General features: G+C 47.1%; 1 protein-coding gene across 2 annotated transcripts; it reads left to right on the top strand.

The window, feature by feature from the left end:
- The first annotated feature begins 449 nt into the window (after window positions 1-449).
- Window positions 450-20,465, top strand: LOC146026672 (aldo-keto reductase family 1 member A1-like). Of its 2 annotated transcripts, XM_083157512.1 has the most exons (8): window positions 450-589; window positions 2,494-2,613; window positions 5,055-5,206; window positions 12,041-12,236; window positions 12,652-12,851; window positions 13,804-13,876; window positions 17,553-17,639; window positions 20,243-20,465. In XM_083157512.1, exons 1-8 carry the CDS (start codon window positions 497-499, stop codon window positions 20,306-20,308), a joined length of 987 nt encoding a protein of 328 aa, XP_083013638.1. In that variant the 5' UTR covers window positions 450-496; the 3' UTR covers window positions 20,309-20,465. The 2 variants fall into 2 exon arrangements, with proteins under 2 accessions (XP_083013638.1, XP_083013639.1); XM_083157513.1 differs by lacking the exons at window positions 450-589; window positions 2,494-2,613 and adding an exon at window positions 2,914-3,121.
- Window positions 20,466-27,553: the final 7,088 nt, after the last annotated feature.

The raw sequence follows: 27,553 nt of genomic DNA, 5'->3' as shown, positions 1-27,553 counted from the left end.
TTCCATCAGGGGACAGGACACTGCTGCAAGTATCAGGGTGGCAGAGATATATTGTAAGAAAAGCACAAGAGGCGAGAGGGCCCTGCTCGTGAGAGCTTACAATGTGGCGCAGATGAAGATTTAGAGACACCGGACACACCCCCCACAGGGAAGTTGGGCACGAGCCCTCCTTACTACATATTTGGCCTGTATGAGGCCTCATTTAAACAAAAAGGCAGCCTACAAGTAACAAAATATTCTGTCGTCACCTATTTCTGCTGCTGACCAAATGATCGGGACTTTGCCATTTGCCGTAATCAACATAAATTGATTCTTTACTCATTAATTAAGCAAAGAAAACGGTGCCCAAGACACGTCTGCTGTACAAACACATGGCACCGCCCTAAGCCAAAGCCTTGTTACCTTTATAACTGATCTGTAAACGTGCAATGTTTCTATTACTGCTGATGAGGATTTATCGATAATCTTTGAATAATCTTTTCCATCTAAAGCAAACATGGCGAAACCTGCTCAGATGTTCCAGCCATTGAACGACGGGCACAAGATCCCAATGGTAGGACTTGGCACCTGGCAGAGCGCACCGGGACAGGTAAGTCTCCCCGTCATGCAAGAAATCCTCTGCGCAGGAGGAGAATGTAGAGAGAGACTGAGGGCCAGATTTATTAAGCTTGGAGAAGAGATAAACTGGAGATAATGCGGAGAAAAGGTAAAAGGAGATAAAGCACCAGCCAATCAACTCCCAACTGTCTTTTTCAAACACAGCTGATTGGCTGGTGCTTTATCTCCTTTTACCTTTTCTCCGCTTTATCTCCAGGTTATCTCTTCTCCAAGCTTAATAAATCTGCCCCTAAGCCTCAAAAGTGATAAAATGGAGAGTGATAAATAGCCAGCCAATCAGCTCCTGTCTGTCATGTCACAGGCTGTGTTTGAAAAATGTCAGGCAGGAGCTGATTGGTTGTTTAACACTCTCTAATTTATCACCTTTGAAGCTTAGTGCATCTGGCCCTGACTATGGGGGTTATTCTAGTCCATTCTTTCTGACAAAATCCTTCTTAGATGGACAAAACCATGTGCACTGCGGGTGGGGCAGATGTAACTTGTGCAGAGAGAATTAGATTTGGGTGGGGTTTTTCTTCAAAGTGAGATCTATATTGAAGTGTAAAATCATGCAGTCAGTATTTTCCCTGCACAGAAACAAAATAACTAACCCAAATCTAATTCTATCTGCACATGTTACATCTGCCCCCCTGCAGTGCACATGGTTTTGTCCATCTAAGAAGGATTTTGTCAGAAAGAATGAACTAGAATAAACCCCTATGTCACTGCTGTGGGTGTAACTCATATTTGCCCCGCAGAAGAAGGGATTATTACTATTTGCCCCAGCAGGCCGGAGGTCACGGTCAGTGAGTCTTCTATATACTGCTTGTCACTGTTGTCAATGTCATAGTTTATAGTTTTAATCATCTATTCATTTTAGCATTAAAACCATGGTGCACAATACATAAACTAAGAAAAACACTAAGAAAATTTACTAAAGTGTCAAATGAAAAGAGGTGATGTTGCCAACAGCAACCAATGAAATTGTGTCTATCATTTCACTATTGCATATGGTTGTTATAAAAAAGCTGCAGCAAATTGTTAAGCTAACGCATTTTACCATGGCCATGATGAAATGATATAAATATATTTACTACAACTTCCCTCTGTGTTTCAGTATTATTGGTTGATATGCTCCAGGCTGCCCATTGCTCAGGTTAAGAAGCCATATCTCGAGATCCCATCAATGCTTTCTATATAGTTCAGCTTTATATTGATCCAGTCGAAAAGACGCGTTTCTCCACTAGTATCCCATTCATACAGGAGGCAGCGCTTGGAGCGTAAACCCCCCCCCCCACCTGTAGAAATATATTTAGCACTGATTCTGGTTTTATCACAGGAAAATATGTTTGCAAACCACAAAAGTGGTAAATATCCTAATGTGAATACAGAATTGAGTTCCAACACAATAGTGACATCTTGTGGTCAGATGTCAAACTGCACCTCTCTAACTGTGCTGCTATTGCATTGAATTATTACTATTATTATTATTATCCTTATATGGCGCCACAAGGGATCCGCAGCGCCCAATTACAGAATACATAAACAAATAATCAAAACAATGACTTACAGTTGAATACAATAGTGGAGAAGTACTTTGTATATAATAACATTAATATTCTATTAACTATTCAACTCAAACTCATGACTGATATCTCCTTTTAGAATAATATTTCAGAATTATGTAACTTCAGACGGGCAGATGAGTTGCCGCCTGTCATCGCATTATTAGAATTGGAGGAAATTAAGGAACATTTCAAATCTACAAGGTATCCTCAGTTGCGTCAGTGGTTTATTGGAGCAATAATGTGATATTCAGCATTTGTCTAGTAATTATTGCTCCCAGTGTATGCATGTAGTAAAAGGTCTGACTAATTGTGTCGTCTCTGGTGATAGGTGCAAGATGCCGTGAAATACGCTCTCAAAGTTGGTTATCGCCACATAGACTGCTCCTTGGTTTACCAAAATCAACCTGAGGTGGGAGAAGGTATTCAACAAGGACTCTCATCTCTCAAGGTAAAATGTCTAATGCAGAATCGCTTTTACCCAATTCTATGAGACTCATGGGAGTATAATTACTAATGATCGTTATTTGTGTGTATTGTTATCGCTGTTATTACCTTATCCCCAAATCAGAATCAGGCCCTTCTTTCCATCACCTTTTGCCCTTAATACGCCTGGAAATCTTCTGGACATGGCATCTACTTATAGGCCCTTATTCTGGTTCACTCGCAAAGGCAAATTCCTTCTCAAATGGACAAACCATGTGCACTGCAGGTGGGGCATATGTAACTTTTGCAGAGAGAATTAGATTTGGGTGGGGTTTTGCTACAAAGTGAGATCTATATTGCAGTGTAAAAATAAAGCAGTCAGTATTTTCCCTGCACAGGAACAAAAGAACTCACCCAAATCTAAGTGAGTGAACCAAAATAAATGCAAGTGATATCGATGTAAGAAGGATCCATGCTTCTGTGTTCTGTGGCTCTATATCCCAAAACTACATCTGAATGGGATGATTGAAAATGTGAGTTGTCAGACTACAGGGCTAATGTAATTGATTGCAAGCTGCCTGATTTCCAGGGAATCTGTTCATGTTTTTAAAGGGGCAATCATTTATAAGGTAAGCAGCACGGATGGTGTAATGGTTACATTACTGCCTCACAGCGCTGAGGTCATGGGTTCTATCCCCACCATGTGTTATATATACGGGGCAGCACGGATGGTGTAATGGTTACATTACTGCCTTACAGCGCTGAGGCCATGGGTTCTATCCCCACCATGTGTTATATATACGGGGCAGTAAGGACGGTGTAATGGTTAGCATTACTGCCTCACAGTGCTGAGGTCATGGGTTCTATCCCCACCATGTGTTATATATACGGGGCAGGACGGATGGTGTAATGGTTAGCATTACTGCCTCACAGCACTGAGATCATGGGTTCTATCCCCACCATGTGTTATATACAGTCGCGGAACTTGTGGGTTGTGGGCTCAGGTGCAAACATATAATTTGTGGCCCCCTCCTCCACCCCAACCAAAGTTTACAATAATTAATTGCTGGTTTGAGCAGTAGTGGGCCCCTTAGCTGCACCAATGGTAGTTCCGCCTCTGGTTATATATACGGGGCAGTACGGACGGTGTAATGGTTAGCATTACTGCCTCACAGCGCTGATGTCATGGGTTCTATTCCAACCATGTGTTATATAAAGTATACGGGGCATCACGGATGGTGTAATGGTTAGCATTACTGCCTCACAGCGCTGATGTCATGGGTTCTATTCCAACCATGTGTTATATAAAGTATACGGGGCATCACGGATGGTGTAATGGTTAGCATTACTGCCTCACAGCGCTGAGGTCATGGGTTCTATTCCCACCATGTGTTATATAGACGGGGCATCACGGATGGTGTAATGGTTAGCATTACTGCCTCACAGCACTGAGATCATGGGTTCGATTACCACCATGGCCCTAACTGTGTAAAGATTGTATGTTCTCCGTGTGCTTGTGTGGGTTTCCTATGGGTTCCTTCCACACTCCAAAAATATATTGGTAGGTTTATTGTCTCCTGACATAATATAACCGTAGTGTGTACACGGGCAGACTAATAGTGATCATGGGTGCGGATGTAAGGACAGGTGGCATGGACAGGCTGCCCCATACATTACAATTTTACATTACAAAGTCCTATTCTCATGTTCCTATCATTTAATGAGCGGGCAGCTACAGCCAGATGGAAAAGAGACTGCAGATACATGAGATTCAGAACCAGCCCCTATAACTCTGCTGCAAGCCAGTGTCTGTGCACTAACCTTTCCACCAACATTGCACTGCTCACATGAAAGAGCTACCAGGTGTGCTTGATGCAGGCTGGGAGAGTATAATGGGAGTTCTACTTCTGTTGAAGATAACCCGCCTAACCAGGAACTCATTTGTCACATAAGGAATGTATGATATACGGAGATGCGGTCACAGTCGCTAGGTCAGCACTCAACAAATGAAATAGGTCCACACAAGAATTATGTCGACATGTGTCTTCTTTTTTAAAGGTGTTTTTCATACTGTACTATTCAAGTGGGTGAGAACATAATAGTGTGCCCAGCCATGTCAGGGGACACAGTACACATACACGGTGTCCATGACGACTTACGTCAACAAAAACATGAAACACTCACGTTGACCTTTTTGTCGACCTTTTGCATGTCGACCTTTTGCATGTCGACCTATTTCATGTGTCGACTTAGTAACTATCGACCTTTAGTGGTCAACCTAGTGACTGTCAACCATAGTTATGTTGACGCTATGACCCATACCTGATATACGTATGGGTACCAGTCAACTCAGTCTGATTTATCAATCCATAGCATCACCTCCTAGGGTAGATCTCTCCTACGGCCCCAGAACCTGTATTACTCGGCCCGGTTATATATAACACATTATCCTGGCTTTATATGCAGGGTTTAAAACGAGAGGATCTATTTGTCACCACTAAATTGTGGAACACCCAACACCACCCCGCAGACGTGGAATGCGCCTTGAAGACGTCGCTGAAAGACCTGAAGCTGGACTATGTGGACCTGTATCTCATGCACTTCCCAATTGCATTCAAGTGAGTGTGAGCTCTAGAGTCCAGTCTGTAGAATAGTCTGATAAGATTTGTCCTGTCTTCAACATGCATGTGAAAGGGGGAGGGGATATATCAGTAGGACAGGGTGGAGGAGCGGCTAGAAGGGGCTGGGTTGTATAGAGTGGTGGACAGCGGGCAGGTTCAAGAATGGTATATACAATGCCAGTGAGAACCATGTTGGGGTTTACTAATAATTATATTTTCTCTTTCCTCCACTAGGTGACACTGGAGAGTTACAGTGGGGAATAGAAGGCGACCACAGGGAGCTTGGGCACTTTAGAATAAATTAACAGTGACTAACTCCTCCCCTTCTACTTCCTCTCCTAGCCAGTCTTAGCATGTGCCCTGCGGGAGCTGGGTGCGTTCAAGGCTCACTCCTGAGCTTTATATATTTTTATTGTAAAATGATGCTACAATCAGCAAGAGGACAGGCAGGTAGCTCCCTGTCCCTACCTGCCTGCGACGAGGGCGCTGTCGGCGGGTCCGGTCGCAGCTGCATGCAGCTTGCCTCCGGTACCCGGCTGCAGGATCCACAGATCCTGAGGTCCCGTCGCCGCTGCTTGCAGCGCGCCTCGAGGACCAGTCAGCACGCCGCACCCGACAGCCATGGCAGGGGTAAGTATAGCGCTGATCTCCCGTTAGCGGGGGATTTAGTGTAAAAAGCCGCGGCAGCGCACTTTTTAAATACAGCGCCATTCCTGAGGAGCGAGAGCGCGGCATGCTGGGTACTTCCGCTTCCTCCTTCTTTGTAGGAGCGGCAGCCATTGAAGCAGCAGCGTGATCCGCGGCTCCCTCGAGGCGTCTGAAGTGCCGGTGACCCTGGTGCAGTGAGTCACAGCGGGACATAGGAGGTCAGGGCGGCTTGGACTGTGTCCAAAGAGGTCCCTTAGCCGGCGCAAGTTATATTTATATACAGTGCGCGTATCGGGCTGGTGGCAGACTCTGCCTTTTTTCTATACCTCCTCTCCTGTCTGGTATTTCCATCTTTCTCTCCTCTCTGTGAAAGATTGCTGAGTGTATGATGGCTGGTAAAAAGATTGCGTGCCAAAAGTGCAGCAATAAGTTCGCGCCACACGCGGAGGGCGCCATTTTATGTCCCTCATGTGCTGCATCCCCAGCCCCCAATCCATCAACATCGGGGCAGGATACGCCTGTATGGGCTTCCCAGTTGTCTGTAGTGATTTCTCAGCTAGCTTCTGAGTTATCTTCGGCCAGACAAGATAGGGATGCAGCCAGGGATCAGCAGGCAGAGTTAACCTCTGCTGTGGAGAGTTTGTCTAGAGCGTTACATGCAGACACCTCTACACCCCCTCCCCCTAGACTGGCTTCTGCTAGTAGGATGTTTCCTCAGGTCCCTCTGTTAGACGATACAGATGATGACATGCCAGCTCTAGAGGAGGGTGAATTTCATGACCCTGATGCTCAGCCTGATGCTGAGCCTGATGCTCCGCTTATACAGGACACTGATGTCCCTTCTCAGGGTTTAGAGGACTTAATACAAGCAGTCCGGTTAACCCTCAATGTCACAGAGGAGGTGAGACCGGCTGCGCGTCCCTCAGTGTTTGCTAAAAAGCAGAAACAGTCTGCATATTTCCCAGCCTCAGAGGAGCTGGATGAACACTTGCAGAAAGCCTGGTTACACCCAGACAAAAAGTTTCAGGTGTCCCAGAGATTTTTCACTGCCTATCCTTTTCCTAAGGATGCTAGAAAGTCTTGTGAGACGCCACCTGCTGTTGATTCTTCGGTATCACGCTTGTCCAAAAAGACAGTGTTGCCCATTCCAGGAGCCTCTACCCTTAAGGATGTGTCTGATAGGCGGTTAGAGAGTGCTCTGAAGAATATTTATACAGCCGCTGGTCTTTTACAACGTCCAGCACAAGTGGGTTGTTGGGTCAATAGGGCCATGGAGGTATGGGCATCCCAGGTGGCCTCCTCTCTAGACCCAGGGGCAAGTGATATGTTGCTCTTAGTGGAACACATACGGGAGGCTGCAGGTTATTTGGTTGAAGCCTCTTCAGATGTTTGTATGCTTGCGGCTCGTATCTCTGCCCTCTCAGTTTCTGCTCGCCGTACTCTTTGGTTGAGACAGTGGAATGCAGATGCCGACTCCAAGAAGGCGGTGGAAGCATTACCCTTTGCCGGTGAGGCCCTCTTTGGTCCTGAGCTGGACAAAATGATTTCACAGGCTACAGGGGGTAAGTCTCAGTTCCTGCCCACTGCAGCCCCTCCCCCACGTAGGTCATTTCCTACTACTGGAGGGCAGTCCTTTCGGTCATTTCGGCCCACCCCCAGATTCAGGGGTAGGTCTAGGGGAGCGGCTACTAGCTCCAGAGGCTTCCGAGGAAGAGGCAGAGGTTCAGCCAGTGCTCCAATCCTGGATGCAAAGGTTACCTCAAAGCCCTCGGCATGACTCCCCCAGCTCCTGTCCAGAGCACAGGGTGGGAGGCCGGCTGCTGTTTTACCATCAGGTATGGGCCGGTTCATGCCAGGATGCATGGGTAAAGGACCTGGTAGCAGTAGGCTACAAGATAGATTTCTTGTTGCCTCCTCCTCAACGTTTTTTTCCCACAGGTTTGCCAGCTTCACAGGAGAAAGGCAGGGCTTTGCAGGCCGCCATTCAAAAGCTCAGGGACCTAGGGGTGGTTATCCCGGTCCCGGAACAGGAAAAGACAAAGGGATTCTATTCCAGCCTTTTTCTGGTTCCCAAGCCGGACGGCTCAGTAAGACCCATCTTGAACTTGAAGCAGCTCAATCCCTTCTTGCGGTTCACTCGCTTCAAGATGGAGTCACTGCAGTCAGTCATTGCAGGCCTGGAACCAGGGGAGTTTCTTGTATCCATCGATATCAAAGATGCATACCTGCATATCCCCATCTGGCCCCCTCACCAGGCATACTTGCGGTTTGCTGTCCAGAACTGTCACCTGCAGTTCCGAGCCCTCCCATTCGGCCTCTCCTCTGCGCCCCGGGTGTTTACCAAAGTGATGGCTGTCATGTTGGAAATACTCAGGGCTCAAGGAGTTACAATTGTCCCTTACTTGGACGACCTTCTGTTAAAGGCTCCGTCCAAGGAGGTTTTTCTGCACAACATCCACCTGACACGTCGGACTCTGGAGTCCCATGGTTGGATGCTCAACATCCAGAAGTCACAGCTGACCCCATCGCAGAGGATTCTGTTCCTAGGGATGACTCTGGACACGGTCCAGAGAAGGGTGTTCCTCCCCATGGACAAGATCTTGTCCCTGCAGGAAGCGGTTCGACTGGTGCTGCAGCATCGAACAGTCACAGTTCTCCTTTGCACAAGGCTGCTGGGAAGGATGGTGGCCTCGTTCGAGGCGGTGCAGTACGGGCGGTTTCGATCTCGCCCCTTCCACCTGTGTCTGCTCCGCCAGTGGACAGGCTCACACCTGTTTCTACAGCAGCGGATCTCTCTCTCCCATCAGGCTCGAGCATCACTGGCGTGGTGGCTCAACTCCAGCAACCTGCAGGAGGGGCGGAGGTTCGCCATACACAATTGGACGCTCCTCACCACGGACGCCAGCCTCAGGGGCTGGGGAGCGGTCACGCTGGGCCTCCACTTCCAGGGACTGTGGACCCCGGAGGAAGCACAGATGTCCATCAATGTGCTGGAACTGCGAGCAGTGTATTATGCCCTGCTTCAGGCGGAAGTGGTCCTCCGGAACAAGGACATCAGGGTGCAGTCGGACAATGCCACGGCTGTGGCTTACATAAACAAGCAGGGAGGCACCCGCAGCCGTGCAGCGATGAGAGAGGTGAAGAGGATTCTGTGCTGGGTGCAGGAGCACGCAGGGGCCGTGTCTGCCATTTTCATTCCAGGCGTGGAAAACTGGGAGGCAGACTACCTCAGCCGCCGAGACGTCCACCACGGAGAGTGGTGTCTGAACCCTCAGGTCTTCCAGACCTTGACCCGTCGGTGGGGTTGTCCGCAGATAGACATGATGGCCTCCAGACACAACCACCAGTTGCCCCGGTACTGCGCCCGGACAAGAGATCCTCAGGCAGTGGCAGTGGGCGCTCTCACGGCACCCTGGACGGATCAGTTTCTTTACATCTTTCCTCCAGTGCCTCTCATCCCTCGGGTTCTGCAGAGAATCCGACGGGAGTCGGTGACAGTGCTGTTCATCGCCCCAGACTGGCCTCGCCGGTCGTGGTACACGGTCCTAACAGGCCTGTTAGTAGACGAGCCATGGCCTCTGCCTCTCTGCGAAGACCTGCTAACACAGGGTCCGTTCGCCTGTCCCAACTTACAGCATCTTCATTTGACGGCATGGCTGTTGAGAGGTCCATCCTGAGGAAGGCAGGGATCCCACAGGCGGTGATTCCAACCATGATAGGAGCCAGAAAGCAGGTTACCTTGGTGCATTACCACCGCATCTGGAGGGCCTATGTGGCCTGGTGCGAATCCAGGAGGGTCTCTCCTGTGAACTTCAAGTTGGCCAGATTGCTGCTGTTCTTGCAAAAGGGCTTGGCCTCAGGACTCCGGCTGAGGTCCTTGAAGGTTCAAGTATCCGCCCTCTCCATTTTTTTCCAGAAGAAGCTAGCTCTTCTTCCTCAGGTACAGACCTTCTTCCAGGGGGTGTTGCGGCTGCAACCTCCCTTCAGACCTCCTACCGCTCCATGGGACCTGGATGTGGTACTGGCTTTTCTCCAGTCCTCTGTATTTGAGCCTATGGAGGAGGTGGAACTGAAATATGTCACTTGGAAGACTGTCCTATTGTTGGCTTTGGCTTCAGCTAGAAGGGTGTCGGAGCTCAGTGCTCTTTCTTGTAAGGCACCCTTCTTACGTTTCCACGAGGATAGAGCGGAGCTGCGCACCTCTAGTGTTTTTCTCCCAAAGGTGGTCTCGGCATTCCACATTAACCAACCTATTGTGGTGCCGGCCTTTCAGGAGGACTCACAGGAGTCTAGGGCGTTGGACGTGGTCCGGGCCTTGCATATTTACGTGGCCAGAACAGAGTCTGTACGTAAGTCGGATGCCTTGTTTGTCCTCTATGACTCCTTGCGTCCTGGTTGGCCCGCCTCCAAGCAGGCCCTGGCCAGGTGGATCAGATTGACAATTCGTCAAGCTTATGTGGCCTCCTCTAGGGTGCCACCTTCTTCTATTTCCACCCATTCCACAAGGTCGGTGGGTACCTCCTGGGCGGCTGCCCGTGGAGTTTCTATACAGGATCTATGTAGAGCAGCTACGTGGTCTGGTCAGAAGACCTTTGTCCGCTTTTACAAGTTTGACACTTTTGCGGCAGCTGCTTCGCGGTTTGGCCGTTCTGTGTTAAGGGGCTCTCAGCGTCATCCCACCCGTGTTGGGAGCTCTGGGACGTCCCCACTGTAACACTCCAGTGTCACCTAGTGGAGGAAAGAGAAAAGGGGATTTTGTACTTACTGTTAAATCCTTTTCTCAGACTCCATAGGTGACACTGGACGCCCACCCGACGCTGTCTCTCCTGGTTACTGTTTGCTTTCAGGTTGGGTTAATTACCTGCTGTTAAAAGAGACTGTTATACTTAGTCTAAGCTCTAAGTTTTACCAAGTTTTCATGAATGAGTTCATTCTGTTATGACTGCTGTTCTTTGAACTATATTTTCACTCTATGTGAGTGTGTGTGTGACTTGTTATGTTATGTTTGACCTCCTCTCGGAAGTGTGTTGTTTTCCTTTCTTCCAGCTCCCTCCGGGCACATACCTAGACTGCCTAGGAGAGGAAGTAGAAGGGGAGGAGTTAGTCACTGTTAATTTATTCTAAAGTGCCCAAGCTCCCTGTGGTCGCCTTCTATTCCCCACTGTAACTCTCCAGTGTCACCTATGGAGTCTGAGAAAAGGATTTAACAGTAAGTACAAAATCCCCTTATTTAATATTACAGTGAATTTTTGGCTGCATACAATTGTGCACACTGTAATTAGTGTCCTTGGGACAGAAGTTATAAGCTTGCAAAATGATAAAACTGAATGATAAAGTGCCAGGTAATTTGCTCCTAACTGCCATGTTGCAGACTGTGAGAAATGCCAGTTGGGGCAAATTGGCTAGTGGTTTATCAATCTCAATTTTGCAAGGCTTAGTACATATAGCCCCCTGTCTCCCTACCAAGCTTGAAGGTAAAGATCAGAACTCAGCCAAGTTTGGAACACTGAACACTAGTCAGACCTTTTTCAAACATCATGGTATCAGTCAGACCTCAGCTACGTTTGATGGTACCAGTCAGACCTCAGCCAAGCTTGGTGGTACCAGTCAGACCTCGGGTACATTTGATGGTATCATTCAGACCTCATCCAAGCTTGGTGGTACCAGTCAGACCTCAGTCACGTTTGATGGTACCAGTCAGACCTCAGCCAAGCTTGGTGGTAGCAGTCAGACCTCGGTCACGTTTGATGGTACCAGTCAGACCTTAGCCAAGCTTGGTGGTAGCAGTCAGAACTCAGCCATGTTTGATGGTACCGGTAGCAGTCAGACCTTATCCAAGCTTGGTGGTAGCAGTCAGACCTCGGTCACGTTTGATGGTACCAGTCAGACCTTAGCCAAGCTTGGTGGTAGCAGTCAGAACTCAGCCATGTTTGATGGTACCGGTAGCAGTCAGACCTCATCCAAGCTTGGTGGTAGCAGTCAGACCTCAGCCACATTCAATGGTGCCAATCAGAACTTAGACATACTTCAAGCTATCCATAATACTGATGTCTGTTTACATGGGCCACACACACACACTGCGATATGGAGCCAGATGTCCCGTGTTGGCAGTAAAGTTCCATCAGGTTTGACTAGCATAAGTGGGATCTGGTACAAGCAGCTGAAGCTATTTCTTTGTTACAGGAAAGGGGATGTCATCTTCCCAACCAACCCAGATGGTTCAATGCAGTACGAATACACCGACTACAAGTATACATGGAAAGCCATGGAGAAGCTGGTAGAGAAGGGGCTGGCAAAGTCCATCGGCCTGGCCAACTTTAACAAAAGGCAAATTGATGATGTTCTCAGCATCGCCACCATAAAGCCAGTCGTACTACAGGTAGGAATCTCTCCGACCATCCCACATCTGCTGCAATGCATACACCTGTCTCATACAGGGCGTCTCTGGGCCCGCGACTAACAATAAGGCCCATCCCCCATCATTATGGGTGCTGCAATATATGGCCATATATAACAGAACAGGGCCCATAGGGAAATAATCTAGAAGGTCATTGCAGGTGACCTCTCCGGCCCTCTGACTCAGAGGGGTTTATGTACCAAGATGGTAGGTCTATTTCAGATGGGATGTTGCTATGGGCAACCAATCAGATTCTATCTATTATCTTCTAGAAGTATAAATAAGAAGAAGACTTTGATTGGTTGCCTATAGCAAAATTTCATCTGAGATAGAACTCCCATCTTAGTTAAAAAAAAAAACAGTGCATGCCGGTGTAACACACAGACGTCTCTTGCAGGTGGAGTGCCACCCGTACCTGGCTCAGAACGAGCTGATCGCTCACTGTCATGCCAAAGGACTTGTTGTCACTGCGTACAGTCCGCTGGTTTCTCCAGCCCGCACTTGGAAAAAGGAAGGGGAACCTAATGTGCTGGAGGAACCGATCATTATGGAGATAGCCAAAAAACATGGGAAATCTCCAGCCCAGATCGTTCTCAGGTACATGTATGACCCCTCTCTCATTGCTACTGGACGTGTTCATTGTTCCATGATCACACATTATGATGCAACTAGGGGTCTGAATTACAGGGTGCTCGATGTCAACCAACCAGGCAACTGTGCCACACACCCCTAGGTGATTATTTTGCACCTTTCTGTAGCAATAGTTCCCAGTGCGCACCCCCCCCCCCCACACTTCCTGTGCAGATTTACAATGCACATGTTATCCTGAGGTGCAGTGGTGAAGTATCTCTGGGACACATACGGATGGCAGGTGGTCAGTATGTCGGGGGTCAGTACCAATGCCGTCATCCTGAAGGAGGGGAATGCCATCATCCTGAAGGAGAGATTCCCCCCCCCTTCCCTCCAACCCAGCAGCCTAACCGTAACCCTCCCTCCTCTGCAGGTTGACCCTAAAACTCCCTGCTAGTGCCTAGCCCCCTAACGCAACATAAACATAACCCCCCACCCTGCAGCCTAATCCTAAACCCCCCTTCTAAGTGTCTAACCCTAACCTCCCTCCCCGCAGCCTAACCCTAACCTTCCCTAAGTCCCCCCACTACTGCCTAAACCGAACCCCCGCCACCGCTGGCTCCCTGCATACTTACTGATCAGGGTGCTGACTGTTGGTATTCCGGCATCCTGAACCATTGGATGTTACGGCGCCGGTATACAGAGCGCTGGCATCCTGACTGCTGGGATGCTGACTGCATCCTACCTCTATATCACTGCCAAGGGGCTGGCTCAAAAGGAGAACACAGATTTCCTCATTACCAGCCCCAGGGAGACATAGCAGACCACACACCCTCCTATATGACCGTGTCAGGTAAGTGGCTACTGTAAATCCAGCCTTTTGATAGGATGTACTAGTAGACAGGAGATTAGGAAGCCGTACCTTGTGTTTCAGCAGATTTCTTTGGAATCCACTTAACATTTCACTGTGATCTACCAGGTGGCAGGTGCAGCGTAAGGTCGTTGTCATCCCAAAAAGCGTCACCCCGTCTCGGATCCTGCAGAATATCGAGGTACGTGTCTATGACGTATAATATCCCACAGTCATGTGTGTGATCTGTATACTGTACCTTGTACAGAAATCTGGGGAAAGCGGTTTTATAATGTAGACGTTTTGTGCAGTGAATGAAATGATTTCTGCAATGTCTCCTGCACTTACATTCGTGGCTGTTAATCCCTCCACGCCTCAGGTAATAGCCGGTGATTTGTGGTAGGAAGTCATAAAGGAGGAGATGCACTTACATTTGCGGGTGGCGGTAATAGACATTTTGGTACTCCAAAATGTGCCAGAAAGGGAATTGATGTGCCCACTCCCCCCCCCCCCCCCTCATATTTAAATAAAGGTAGTCTGTCCCAAAGTAGGGTTCATTATTCACATTACACCCCAAAGTAGTACCCTTTATACACATTATGTGATGACTCCATACATAGTAGAGATGTAATGTTATGATGTAAATATGGATATAGTAAACTGTGGTCATATGTGCCATCCCAATAGGGTAACTCAAGAATGCAATGTATATACTGTATATACTGTGCCTTCACAGAAGGCGATAGAAACTCTCCTAGAAAACATGATTTTTATTATTGGCTTGTGGTGTACCAGTTTGATGGACTGTGCCACCCAGAGAGGCTAAATGCCAGACCAACTCAAGTGACCTGTGCAGAGGGGCGTGAGGACAGACATAAACAAAACCCCAGTCAATAAAGTTTTCTGGCTCGGGGGCAGAATGGAGCGTGAGGAGAAAGTGATATCAGGAAACAGCCGGTAACAACGGTTGGGCAGTTACCTCAGGGACAGGGAGAGTGATGAGGAGCAGAGCTACGCAGCTGGATATTAAAGGAAGCGGTGCTGGGAATGGGATCATTCGTCAGACTGCATTTAGGTCTACAGTCATTAGGTCGACCCCACTAGGTCGACTGGCAGGAAGGTCGACCTCACTTAAGGTCGACATGGGCCAAGGTCGACATGACTTAAGGTGGAATTTGCATAAAGGTCGACATGAGGAAGGTCGACTGGTCATAAGGTCGACATGGGTTTTTCACTGTTTTTTGAGCCGACATGTGCCGACAGGCGGTATTTCATGCCCTACCATCCACTAGGGCGTGGTGGGAGAATAAAATAGTGTGCCGAGCGCAGCGAGGCACCGTGCCCGAAGCGCTCGCGATGCTTCGGGCACGGTGCCTCGCTGCGCTCGGCACACTATTTTATTCTCCCACCACGCCCTAGTGGATGGTAGGGCATGAAATACCGCCTGTCGGCACATGTCGGCTCAAAAAACAGTGAAAAACCCATGTCGACCTTATGACCAGTCGACCTTCCTCATGTCGACCTTTATGCAAATTCGACCTTAAGTCATGTCGACCTTGGCCCATGTCGACCTTAAGTCAGGTCGACCTTCCTGCCATTCGACCTAGTGGGGTCGACCTAATGAATGTAGACCTAAATGCAGTCTGACGAATGACCGCATCCCGCGGTGCTGGGTGGAGAAAGAAGTTTACCGGAGTGGGAGAAAAATCTGAAACGACCCCCTGCAGTCCCGGTGACAGTCGGGGTAGGTCGGCGGTGATAGCGGGAGCCGGCACACATTCAGCTTGGATAGGAGGACCCGGAGTGCGCAGCCGCAGCCAGACGTGGGGAGGCCGCATCATCGTGGTAGGTGGCAACCGCGTCATCCAGAGGGTGTCACTGAGGCAGAGAGCAGGTCGATGCTAGTCCTTAAAAGGCGGCAAGGGGTGTGGTGAGTAAGGAACCCGCCCCCAGAGCAGCGTAGTACAGCCTCACGACAAGCCCCTGCTAATGACAGCCGTTCAGGCTGCCCTCACATAAAAGTACTGACTGACAGAAAGTTCCCTTTAGTAATCACCCTGAGAAGGATAATCAGCATCTTGGGCAACATAATATATTAGCACAGTTACAGGAGAAGATATGGCGACAGCTTACTTCAGAAAGAGCAGAGTGGAAGGATACATTGTTTCTGCTATAATTACTTGGAGATAAGAGTACATACTTTCAGAGTGGATTACAAATACCCTAGCGCTATAATTAGAAATACCGAAGTGCCGCAGTAATCAGCTAAACCCGGTGAAAACGCCTGGGGACGCTCAGATTCAGTGCTGCATATATATATATATATATATATATATATATATATATATATATATATATATATATATATATCAGGCAAGCGCCAAGAATAGAGAAGACTCCGTGAGCTCCGCAGGAAAAAGGCTAACATTGGGCGGTGAGAGCGACAGCTTGTTATACAACAGCAGCAGCAGCAGCAGCAGTCATTTTAGTAAGAGGATTGCATGTAAGGAGGGAATAAATCTGTGCCCAGATAGAAGTATAAACTATTATCGGAGTCTGCAGGATATTTGATTGCTATAACCATCCATTAGCTTCTGTGTGAATAAAAGATACATTTCAGCTAACCCAATAGTATCTACCGAACGGATACAAAATTATTTTGTCCTTATAAGAGGCAGTTCAGCATTACTGAGCTTAACTTCTGACTCACCTGTAGTCGTAGCCCGGATTGTTGTAGGGGAACTGAGTAACTTGAAGGACAGTGGCCACATAAAGTAAAAGAGCTATTTAGTTGTTTAAGTAGTAAACTATTGCGCAATAATATAGTAATCATAAGCTAAGCAAAACAGTGGTATGAGTGAATTCAGTTTTAAAGTAATTTATTGAAGTAACTGCTTGGTTTTAATTTATAATTTATTAAAGTGGTTACGATAAGTTAATACATTGTTACTGTGCTAAGGAAGAGGGCTCCGGAGTCTATACCTACCTATCCTAGGAGAACCCTACATCTACCTGGGCCGTTCCATAATATTGAAGTCAATACTTACCAAAACAACGTAAGGTCACACTTACGCCACAGAGTAGTACCCTTTACACACATTACACCACATAGTAGTACTCTTTATACACATTACGCCAGAGTGGAGCCCTTCCTATAATTTCTCCTCCACACCAACATCACCATTCCTCCCTCTCCTCCTCTTCATTGTCATTCCTCCTCTTTCATATTGCTTCACCTCTTCGTTGCTCCCCCCCATCATTCCCTCTCTTCATCATCATTCCTTTCAGTGGCTTAATACATGATATATAATTTTTTTACCTACATGCTCATTGCCAGACTTTTCATGACTGTTGCCAGGGGTTACATGCTCGCACACACGCCAGTGTTGCTGGAAACCAGCACTTGTGGGTTACACTATACACGTTGGGCTTCGCTGGTCCAGTAGGACCTAAAGCATCAGTCTCCTCCAAGGTGGCAGACATTTTTGGAAGGCTATTTTCAGCAGATTCCAATGGGATGGCCAGACCACACGGAATTTTCATAGAACATGCACCCATCTCATCATTCCTCACCCTCCTCTGTCCCCAAACCACCCCTTAGTTTATAGTCCTGGTCCCTCCATCTTCAATATCTCCCTCCCATCATAAATATTTGTTATCCAGTGCAGTGACCCAGATCATATGTCAAGTTAGCATCTCAGGAACCCAGGATGACCACTTTTTTTTTTTTTGGGTGGGGGATCTCCAGTTCTCTATGGTAGCATTTGAGATGAACATCATTGCATGTTTCCTTACTACTGTGGTCACATTTATCCTGACCCGACTAATGCAGTATTTGTGAATTACAGGAAACATAACTCTCTGTTCTAATTGGGCAGGTGTTCGATTTCTGTCTGTCCGAGGAGGAGATGAAAAAGATCGGTGGCCTTAACAGGAACACGCGATACATGATTCCAGAATTTCAGGTAATTTTCCATATGGGAAACGGAATCCCAAATACTATAAGAGGTCATCTAAAGGCATATATGTCCACTAGTAAGTCCTCTCGTAGCAAATGCTTTGAAAGCTACCTTGTGATTGCCTCTGTGTTTGCGCATGTGTAAGAGAGAAAGAGATGTAATTTCACTCGCTGCCAACAGATTAGTGTTTCGGAGACACACAACAATCAGACACTAGACATATACAGTAGATTATATATATATATATATATATATATATATATATATATATATATATAGCTATAGAAAAAACAGTAGCGGCACTCGTAGGCTTGGTGAGAAAATCAATTTATCGAATCATCACTCGTGCAGATAACCGACGTTTCGGGGGATGTACCCAGTTTTCAAGGTGCAGAAAAACAACAACGTTGTTGTTTTTCTGCACCTTGAAAACGGGGTACATCCCCGAAACGTCGGTTATCTGCACGAGTGATGATTCGATAAATTGATTTTCTCACCAAGCCTACGAGTGCCGCTACTGTTTTTTCTATAGCTATTGTATGTATCGGAAGGCACCGCAGCATATACACAGCAAGGAACCGAGTGCCGGTCCGCCCCCAATCTATATATATATATATATATATATATATATATATATATAATGTAGTAAGCCCGCTCAAAGCAAATGCTTCCAGAGCTAGTAGATGTAGTTTCACTCCCTGCCAACAGATGGCAGTGTTTCAGAGACACACAAACAGACACTAGTCATATATTTAGATGATAGCCTTCTATATAAGTTTCAGGAATCCTGTGTGACCTATAGTATGTGGAATATGTTAGGGCAGCACGGATGGTGTAATGGTTAGCATTACTGCCTCACAGCACTGAGATCTTGGGTTCTATTCCCACCATGGCTATATCTGTGCAGAGTTTCCCCGTGCTTGCGTGGGTTTCCTATGGGTACTCCGGTTTCCTCCCAAGTCCCAAAATTATACTGGTAGGTTCATTGGCTCCCTACAAATTAACCCTAGAATGTCCGTGTGTGTGTGTACATATGGTAGGGAATATAGATTGTAAGCTCCACTGGGGCAGGGACTGATGTGATTGTTCAACTATACTGCAAAGCACTGCAGAATATGTGTGCGCTATATAAGAAACTGATAATAAATAAATGTTACAGTAGGGTGTATGTTACTCCCCATCACATTTTCCTAATGACCTATCCATTCAGCCAGCGCTTATGTGGCTGCAGCTTTATTCAATCAGCCAACGATGCTGCAGCTTTATCCATTCAGTCAGCGCTCATGTGGCTGCAGCTTTATTCAATCAGCCAACGATGCTGCTCATGTGGCTGCAGCTTTATCCATTCAGCCAGTGCTCATGTGACTGCAGCTTTATTCATTCAGCCAGCACTGACGCTCATGTGGCTGCAGATTTATTCAATCAGCCAACGATGCTGCTCAATGGCTGCAGCTTTATCCATTCAGCCAGTGCTCATGTGGCTGCAGCTTTATCCATTCAGCCAGCGTTGCTAATCATGTGGCTGCAGCTTTATCCATTCAGCCAGTGCTGCGGATGTGGCTGCAGCTTTATCCATTCAGCCAGCGCTACTGCTCATGCGGCTGCAGCTTTATCCATTCAGCCAGCGCTGCTGCTCATGTGGCTGCAGCTTTATCCATTCAGCCAGCGCTGCTGCTCATGTGGCTGCAGCTTTATCCATTCAGCCAGCGCTCATGTGACTGCAGCTTTATTCATTCAGCCAGCACTGATGCTCATGTGGCTGCAGCTTTATCCATTCAGCCGGCGTTGCTAATCATGTGGCTGCAGCTTTATCCATTCAGCCAGCACTGCTGCTCATGTGGCTGCAGATTTATCCATTCAGCCAGCACTGATGCTCATGTGGCTGCAGCTTTTTCCATTCAGCCAGCGCTCATGTGACTGCAGCTTTATTCATTCAGCCAGCACTGATGCTCATGTGGCTGCAGCTTTATCCATTCAGCCGGCGTTGCTAATCATGTGGCTGCAGCTTTATCCATTCAGCCAGCACTGCTGCTCATGTGGCTGCAGCTTTATCCATTCAGCCAGCGCTGCTGCTCATGTGGCTGCAGCTTTATCCATTCAGCCAGCACTGATGCTCATGTGGCTGCAGCTTTATCCATTCAGCCAGCGCTCATGTGACTGCAGCTTTATTCATTCAGCCAGCACTGATGCTCATGTGGCTGCAGCTTTATCCATTCAGCCGGCGTTGCTAATCATGTGGCTGCAGCTTTATCCATTCAGCCAGCGCTGCAGCTACTGTGGCACCAACTAATTGCCGCCCCCAACATGGCCAAACATCACCGCCTGGGTCTGACTGGCAGTTGGTGTGGCTACACTATTTGAATTTTGGACTGCACTGCAGCCACCACTGGTTTGGGGTCACCTGTTGTATGGTGTTGGGGGGCCTGTCCTGTTTAGACCCCTTGGCCTGTGTACATGGTAATAGCACTTCTAACTGTATCTCTGTATGTCATCTACTTATCACAAGGGAATGATAGGCCATTCTCACACCACCGGGTCATGACAGTGTGATATCTGGGGAACAATAAGATTACACATTCTGTCCATTTAATTCCTTTTTCTATTTACAGGTGGATGGAAAGACTGTTACTATGGACCCCAAATACCCCATGTATCCATTCAACGATCCCTACTAAGGTTCTTCCGAAGCAAATCGCTCCTAAGATGCCAGATCTATTCCCCGATACAGCATCAGTGTACTCCCATACAGCCCGTCCTGCCTACGCGCAGTCACCGCTTTCTACCGTGTAACGTTCCCAGCACCATATTTTTTTCAGACCAGGACCCGGCTTCCACACTATGCAATAAATGATCCTTTTTCCAAAGTCGTTTTCTGGCTGAAATGTTTTCATGAAAGAACAGAGCATCATAATGGCAAATTCGGGTATTAAACACCAATCCTTTGTCTGTGTATAATTACAGACACAAGAGTACACCTCATAGATACAGGGTGAGGCAAAAAAAACAAAAAACTCCCAGATTTTAAAGGTAAACAAATAAAGGCTATGCAGAACATTAGTACATAACCTCAAAGTGCATGAACTATTGGGATTTATTAGCGTTTACTTTAATGTGAAGACGGCGTTTTCACATTTTTTAAGCATCACCTAAATCAGGCATGTCCAGACTATGGCCCTCCAGCTGTTGTGAAACTACACATCCCAGCATGCCTTGCAATAGTTTTAGCATTCCCTAATAGCAAAACTGTGGCAAGGCCTGATGGGACTTGTAGTTTCACAACAGCTGGAGGGCCATAGTTTGGTCATGTCTGACCTAAATGTATTAACCCTTTTAGGTCCGCACCACAAAAAAAGCAAAGGAAAAAAAATTTCTTCACATTTTTTATTCACTGAGGATAATATTAAGAACAACCAACAGTTTTTTTTTTTTTAAATGAGACCCCACAGTTTTTGAGATATAGGCCTCTACCAAACGGTTGAGAAATCAGTTTATAATCAACTTTTTTTTTGGTGCGGACCTCAAAGGGTTAAAGGGGCTTTTGGAGCACTTTTTACATTTTAAAGTAACCAGATATTTATACTGGCAAATTCATTCTGACCAAATTGACTGGAAAAAAAAGCTGAAAAAACAGAGAAGTGTTGCTACGCTCTCCTGAGATAGTGTAATCATAGTGCTCATTGTGACATGCCTGCCGCTGCACAGCTTTGTCTGACAGTCTGCAGAGAATGCGGTGCAAGAACTTGGCCCGTGTGATCAGCTGTGTGTGTCTGATGGACACACAAGCTTATCTCTGTAAAGGGACCAGTGACCGGTGCTCCAGTGAAGGCTGCCAGTCATTGGGTCCTTCTGTGCTGCTACGGGACCCCTGGTGAAGTAAACTGATGCTGCAAAAGCAGGGGCTCACTTTACAGCACTGGGGGCTGTAGCAGAAGAGGATCCGATGGCTGGCAGCCAGTGGTGTACCTATGGAGGGTACATGGTGATGCTGCTAGGAGGCCCAACAGATTGGTTCACATACAGCATGTGCATAGACCACAGGTTCTCAAACTCGGTCCTCAGGACCCCACACAATGCATGTTTTGCAGGTCTCCTCACAAAATCAAGTGAAATATTTAGCTCCACCTGTGGATCTTTTAAAATGTGTCAGTCAGTAATGAGTGCACCTGTTGGGTGACCTGGAAAATGTGACCTGTGTGGGATCCCGAGGACTGACTTTGAGAACCACTTGCAAAGACAAAACATCGAATTATACTCACCGATAATTCCTTTTCTTCCTAGAGATCCCATGGCAGCCATACTTAGGGATAATTCCCCTTTCCTCAGCTTAGACAGGGTGATTTTTTTCCACATAGGCTCCGCCCACCTCAGGTACATAAGCCTACTCCTCCCCTTCCTCTAAGGGCGGTATTCAATTAGCCTGATTCGCCAGGTTTTTATGGCGAATTTGTGCTGTTTGGCGAATTTCTGTCAAAAACGGTGAATCACCCTATTCAATGACCACATGGCGAATACATTTGAAGGTTTTTTTCGCCATGATTCACCGAGTAGCAATCGCTATCTTTTTATGGCGAAGTGGAAGGTGAACTTTTAAAATAAAGTGTTTTGTTTTTTACATTTGGTGTCAAAAAATCAGGAATTTTATTCTGAGCAGGGGCATGCTATTTTTATTCATGTGCTGTAAGCACATGAATATATATTTAATTTTAAAAATAATATTATTTTTTTTTACACAGCAGCCAGCAGGGGGCGCCGGAGCCGAGCCGCTCATTACATATTCATATATTCACTGCACGATCATTACGATCGTGTGTAGTGAATATACGCTCCCCTGCTGGCACCCCCGGGGGGGCAGCCTGTGCTGCCTGGCACCCGGGGAGCCCACCTAACCCCCCACAAAGGTCTGGGCTAGGCAGAGAGACTACCATCTCTCTGCCTGGCACCGTCCTCAGGCTCCCTGCGGCAATTGCCGCAGGAGCTCATATTCGCCAGTCAGGGGCTCGCTGCCCCTGACTCGTTAAATACCGGAGCCCGCCGGCTCCGGAACGTGGCGAATGTGCAGCGAATCCATAAAAGGATTCGCTGCACCTCGCAGGTATTCACATTGAATACCGCCCTATCTTTTGAATGTCTCTTAACTTTGGAAATAAATCATCCAGTACATAGGAAGGGATCTTTTTTGTGGCTGCCATAGGATCTCTAGGAAGAAAAGGAATTATCGGTGAGTATAATTCGATGTTTTCTTCTACGATCCCCATGGCAGCCATACTTAGGGACATACCAAAGCAAAAAAGGGAGGGAGACCATATTAATGCAATATTATTTATTTAAGGCACTTTTCAGCACATTTCCCCCAAAGTGGGCGGAAGGAATGTGTAAGGCATAATGCCTAGTGAAGGTATGCACAGACGACCAGGTCGCAGCTTGGCAGATGTCGGCGAGGGAAGCTTGAGCCTTCCTAGCCCATGAGACAGCCATAGCTCTTGTTGAGTGTGCTCTTATAATCTGTGGAACAGTTCTTCCTTCTTGCTCGTAAGCAAAGATGATGAGACTTCGAATCCACCTTGCCAAGGTTTGTTTAGAAGGCACAAACCCCTTGTTTGTTCCTTCCGTAACGATAAACAAATGTTTTGTTTTCCTAATTCCTTCAACTCTTAGTAGATAAAGCGAAATAGCTCGTACTAAATCTAGAGAGTGTAATTCCTCTTCCTCAGGGTTAGTAGGATCATCATAGAATGTTGGTAATATAATCTCTTGATTCAAATGGAATTTGGATACAACTTTAGGAAGAAAGTCTGGGTGTGTTCTTAACACCACCTTATTCGGAAACATACTCAGGTAAGGTTCCTCTGCCCATAAGGCTTGGATTTCACTAATCCTTCTGGCCGATGTTATCGCTACAAGGAATACGACTTTCCAGGACAGATATTTAAGCTCTGCTTGTGACAGGGGTTCAAAGGGAGCTTGCATCAGAGCATTTAGTACAATGTTGAGATGCCAAGGTACTACCATAGATTTTCTGGGAGGCCACATTTTCTTTATGGCCCTACAGAATCTGATCACTATCTCTCCTTTTGCCAATTTGCGATCTAGCAATATACTCAAGGCTGATATCTGACACTTTAATGTAGATACTGCTAGGCCCATCTGGAACCCCTCATAGAGAAACTGAAGAATCCGAGCTGTAGAAGTCTGTGAAATAAGAGTAGAGTCATTCTTCCATAGCAGGAATCTATGCCAAACTCTATAATATGCTAAGGAAGAAACTTCCTTCCTAGCCCTCAACAGAACTTCAGCAACTTGATCAGACATGCCATTTCGCTTCAGGAATTGCCTCTCAGCTTCCAAGCCCTGAGACAGAATATCCCTGGATTGGAATGATGTAAAGGTCCCTGGTTCAAGAGATCTGAAGATATTGGGAGGATCACTGATTCCTGTATCGCTAGTTTGAGTATTGCAGGAAACCAAGGTCTTCTCGGCCAGAATGGTAATATTGCTATTACTGATACTCCGTCCTCCTGCACCTTCTTCAATACTCGACCTATCATCTGGACCGGAGGAAATACATAGCCCAGTTGACAATCCCATTTGACTGAGAATGCATCTGTCGCTGTTGGAAGATAGAACCTTGAGTAGAATCTCTCTACCTTGTGATTCATATGAGAGGCCATGAGGTCTATGTCTGGTTTCCCAAACCTCTTCACAACCTTCTGGAAGACTGATGTTTTCAGCGCCCATTCTCCAGGTAGAACTTCTTTTCTGCTTAGATAGTCTGCCACTATGTTCTCCTTCCCTGGCACATACAGTGCTGACAGAGATATCAAGTTCTTCCTCGCCCAAGGTACTATCTTCTGCATAATGTTCATCAAATCTCTGCTTCTCGTACCCCCTTGATGATTGAGGTGTGCTACCACCGATATGTTGTCCGAAAAGATCTTGAGATGCTTGCCTTCTATCAGGGTCTTGAAATGGCAAATAGCTCGCCATACTGCTAGGGCTTCTCTCATGTTTGATGTCAGTTCTGATTCTTCTCGAGACCATCTTCCTTGAATGTTGTGTTCTGCAATATGCGCTCCCCAACCCACAAGGCTTGCATCTGTAGTAAGATTGATGAACCGAGGTAGTTGAAGATCTCGTGTCCACCACCTTAGAGAGTTCTTTACCTCCTTTCCCAGGACAATTCTTTCTTGATTGCTCTTTAACAGCCTCACATAAGGCAGGAGCTTCCACTGAAGAGGACGCATGTTCCATTGTGCCCAAGGCACTGTTCCTATTGCCGAAGTCATCATTCCCAATAGTTGGAGACCTAGGCCTAGATTGATAGATTTCTTGTGCCGAAGTTCTGCTGCCAGAGTTTGTATCTTTACACACACCTTTCTTTGGACAATGAGATTTGAAATTGAACAGTATCGATTAATACTCCCAGGAACTGTATCTTCTGTGACGGCTGTAGCTGACTCTTCTTGATGTTTATAACCCAGCCGTGTTTCTCCAAGTAGTGTATCACCATCGATAAACTTTGTCTTGCTTGGTTGGCAGAACTTCCTGCAATCAAGAGGTCGTCCAGATAGGGCCATATCTGTATTCCTTTTAGTCTCAATTGTGCCACTAGAACAATCAGCATCTTTGTGAACACTCTGGGCGACGAGGTGAGGCCAAAAGGGAGGCATCTGAATTGAAAATGGTGACCCAACAGGTAGAATCTGAGAAACCTTCGGTCTAACTGATATATGGGTACGTGGTAGTAGGCGTCTTTCAAGTCCAGAGAGACTAAGAAATCGTTCTTCTTGATCCCTGCCAGTATGGATGTTAGAGTTTCCATCTTGAATCTTGTCTTCTTCAGATACATATTTAGCTTTCTTAGATCTAGGATAGATCTGAAATCGCCTGAGTGCTTTTTTACTAAAAAGAGATTTGAGTAAAACCCTTTCTTCCACTGTGCCTTTGGTACAATTTCTATTGCTCTTGATTGTATCAATTGATCCACTATCTTCCTTAGAGCTACTCTCTCCATCCTGTTCTCTGGAGGACGAGACTTCATAAACTTGTTTGCTGGTTGATAACTTTGGAATTCTAAATGATAACCTTGTTTCACGACTGTGATCACCCACTTGTCATGGATAGATTCTTCCCATATGCTTGCGAAGTCTAGGAGTCTCGCCCCCACCTGAACCGATTGACGATAGTCATTGTCTTGGATTTCCTCTGTTCGCACCTCGAAAGGAACTACGTGACAGAGCACCTCCTCTTCTGTTATACTGGCGCCCCGGTCGGTAACTTCTGGCGTCTCTGAATTGTTGTCTAGATGAAGTAGGAATAGGAAATTTATTTTTCTTATCCTGGGGCAGCCGAACGGATTTTCCTCCAGTTATTCTTTGGATCATAGCATCCAATTTCGCCCCGAACAAAAAATTTCCCTCAAAGGGTAGTGACGCTAGTCGATTCTTTGAATTTGCATCCGCACTCCAATTCTTCAACCAGAGAGCTCTTCTCGCCACTACCCCTGCTCCCACAGATTTAGCAGAGAAAGCAACTATGTCTAGAGAAGCTTCACATATATATTGTATAGTCTTTTGCATAATCTCCAGATTTTTCAACAAGTACGGTCTTGATATTTTATCCTCTATATCTTTGTGCATTTCAGTACTCCACAACCTGAGCGCTCTAGCTGACGAAGCCACTGCTATGCCTGCTCTCATAGAAATGGCTGATGCCATGTGTGTTTTCTTCAATGAATTCTCAATTCTTTTCTCCATGGTATCCTTAAAGGAAGCACCATCCTCTAAAGGAATTGTGGTCTTAAACTTCCGCAACCGCAGCATCTACTTTAGGAACTTCGCACCAGCTTAACAATTGCTCATCTTTAAATGGATACATCTTTTCTATCCTGGGTATCTTACCCAATCTTCTATCCACTGACAACCATTCCTAAAGGCCCCCATACACTAGGGCGACTTGTCCTTAGGACAAGTCGCCCCCGACTTCCCCCTGAGCTTCCCCGGCTGCTCCCCGGGGGAGCTTGATTAGACTGGCACTTGATGTGCCATTTTTTACATGTGATAAATCGTCTCGATTTATCACATGTAAAAAACCCGGGGAGCAGGGGGGTGGGGGCTACAGAGGGAGCTGCGGGGACATGTGACATCTTCTAAACAGAAAGTGAATATTTATGTTACAGAGAGATAAAGATTAAACTGTTTACAAGTCCCTGTAAATGAATTCCTGGGCCGGGGCTGCAAGTAGGTTAATATGTGCGTGGATGGAAATGCAGCGTGTCCTCAGACATACCCAGAAACTGGAGAAGTGAGATTACAGGACGCCAGTGACCAGCCACCTGTCCCTCGCACACGCACAGGACCTGCGCTCACCTTCCGATCGCTGCCAACACGGCCTCCATGAGACACGCATTCCATCACGGACAAGAGTTGCGGGGGACAGCGTCTGTGTCCCCCGCTGCTGGGGACGCTGTCCCCCAGCGTCTGTGCGGCAAGGCGGTAGAGGGAGCAGGGGGGGCTGGGGAAGCTGCGGGGGACACAGGCGGCATAGAGCCGGCGGGAGCTGTCAGTGCAAGAAAAAAAAAGCCTATACAATGAATGGGCTGCCTGTGATTGGCTGAGCGCTCTCTCAGCCAATTGCTGACTGGCTGAGAGAGCGCTCAGCCAATCACAGGCCGCCCATGCATTGTATGGGCTTTTTTTTTTTCTTATTCAATACTGACAGCTCCCGCCGGCTCCCCCTGCCCGGCTCTATGCCGCCTGTGTCCCCCGCAGCGTCCCCAGCCCCCCCTCCTCCCTCCACCGCCGCGCCGCCCCACTAGGTCCCAAGTCGGGTGGTCGGACGTGCAGCAGGTCCGACCACCCGACGCAGATCCGATGCGCACGGGACCGCGCATCGGATCTGAGGGGACATCCAAACTAGCCGAT

Source organism: Crinia signifera, chromosome 8 (assembly GCF_055691185.1).
Source record: "Crinia signifera chromosome 8, ASM5569118v1, whole genome shotgun sequence".
Lineage (NCBI taxonomy): Eukaryota > Metazoa > Chordata > Amphibia > Anura > Myobatrachidae > Crinia > Crinia signifera.
This window is presented reverse-complemented; position numbering and strand designations above follow the sequence as displayed.

Excerpts from the sequence above, each read along its gene's own strand:
- LOC146026672 (XM_083157512.1), top strand. The coding sequence starts at position 497 with ATGGCGAAACCTGCTCAGATGTTCCAGCCATTGAACGACGGGCACAAG. Across the intron at positions 12,237-12,651 it reads TAAAGCCAGTCGTACTACAG|GTGGAGTGCCACCCGTACCT; the intron begins GTAGGAATCTCT and ends CGTCTCTTGCAG. Across the intron at positions 13,877-17,552 it reads GGATCCTGCAGAATATCGAG|GTGTTCGATTTCTGTCTGTC; the intron begins GTACGTGTCTAT and ends CTAATTGGGCAG.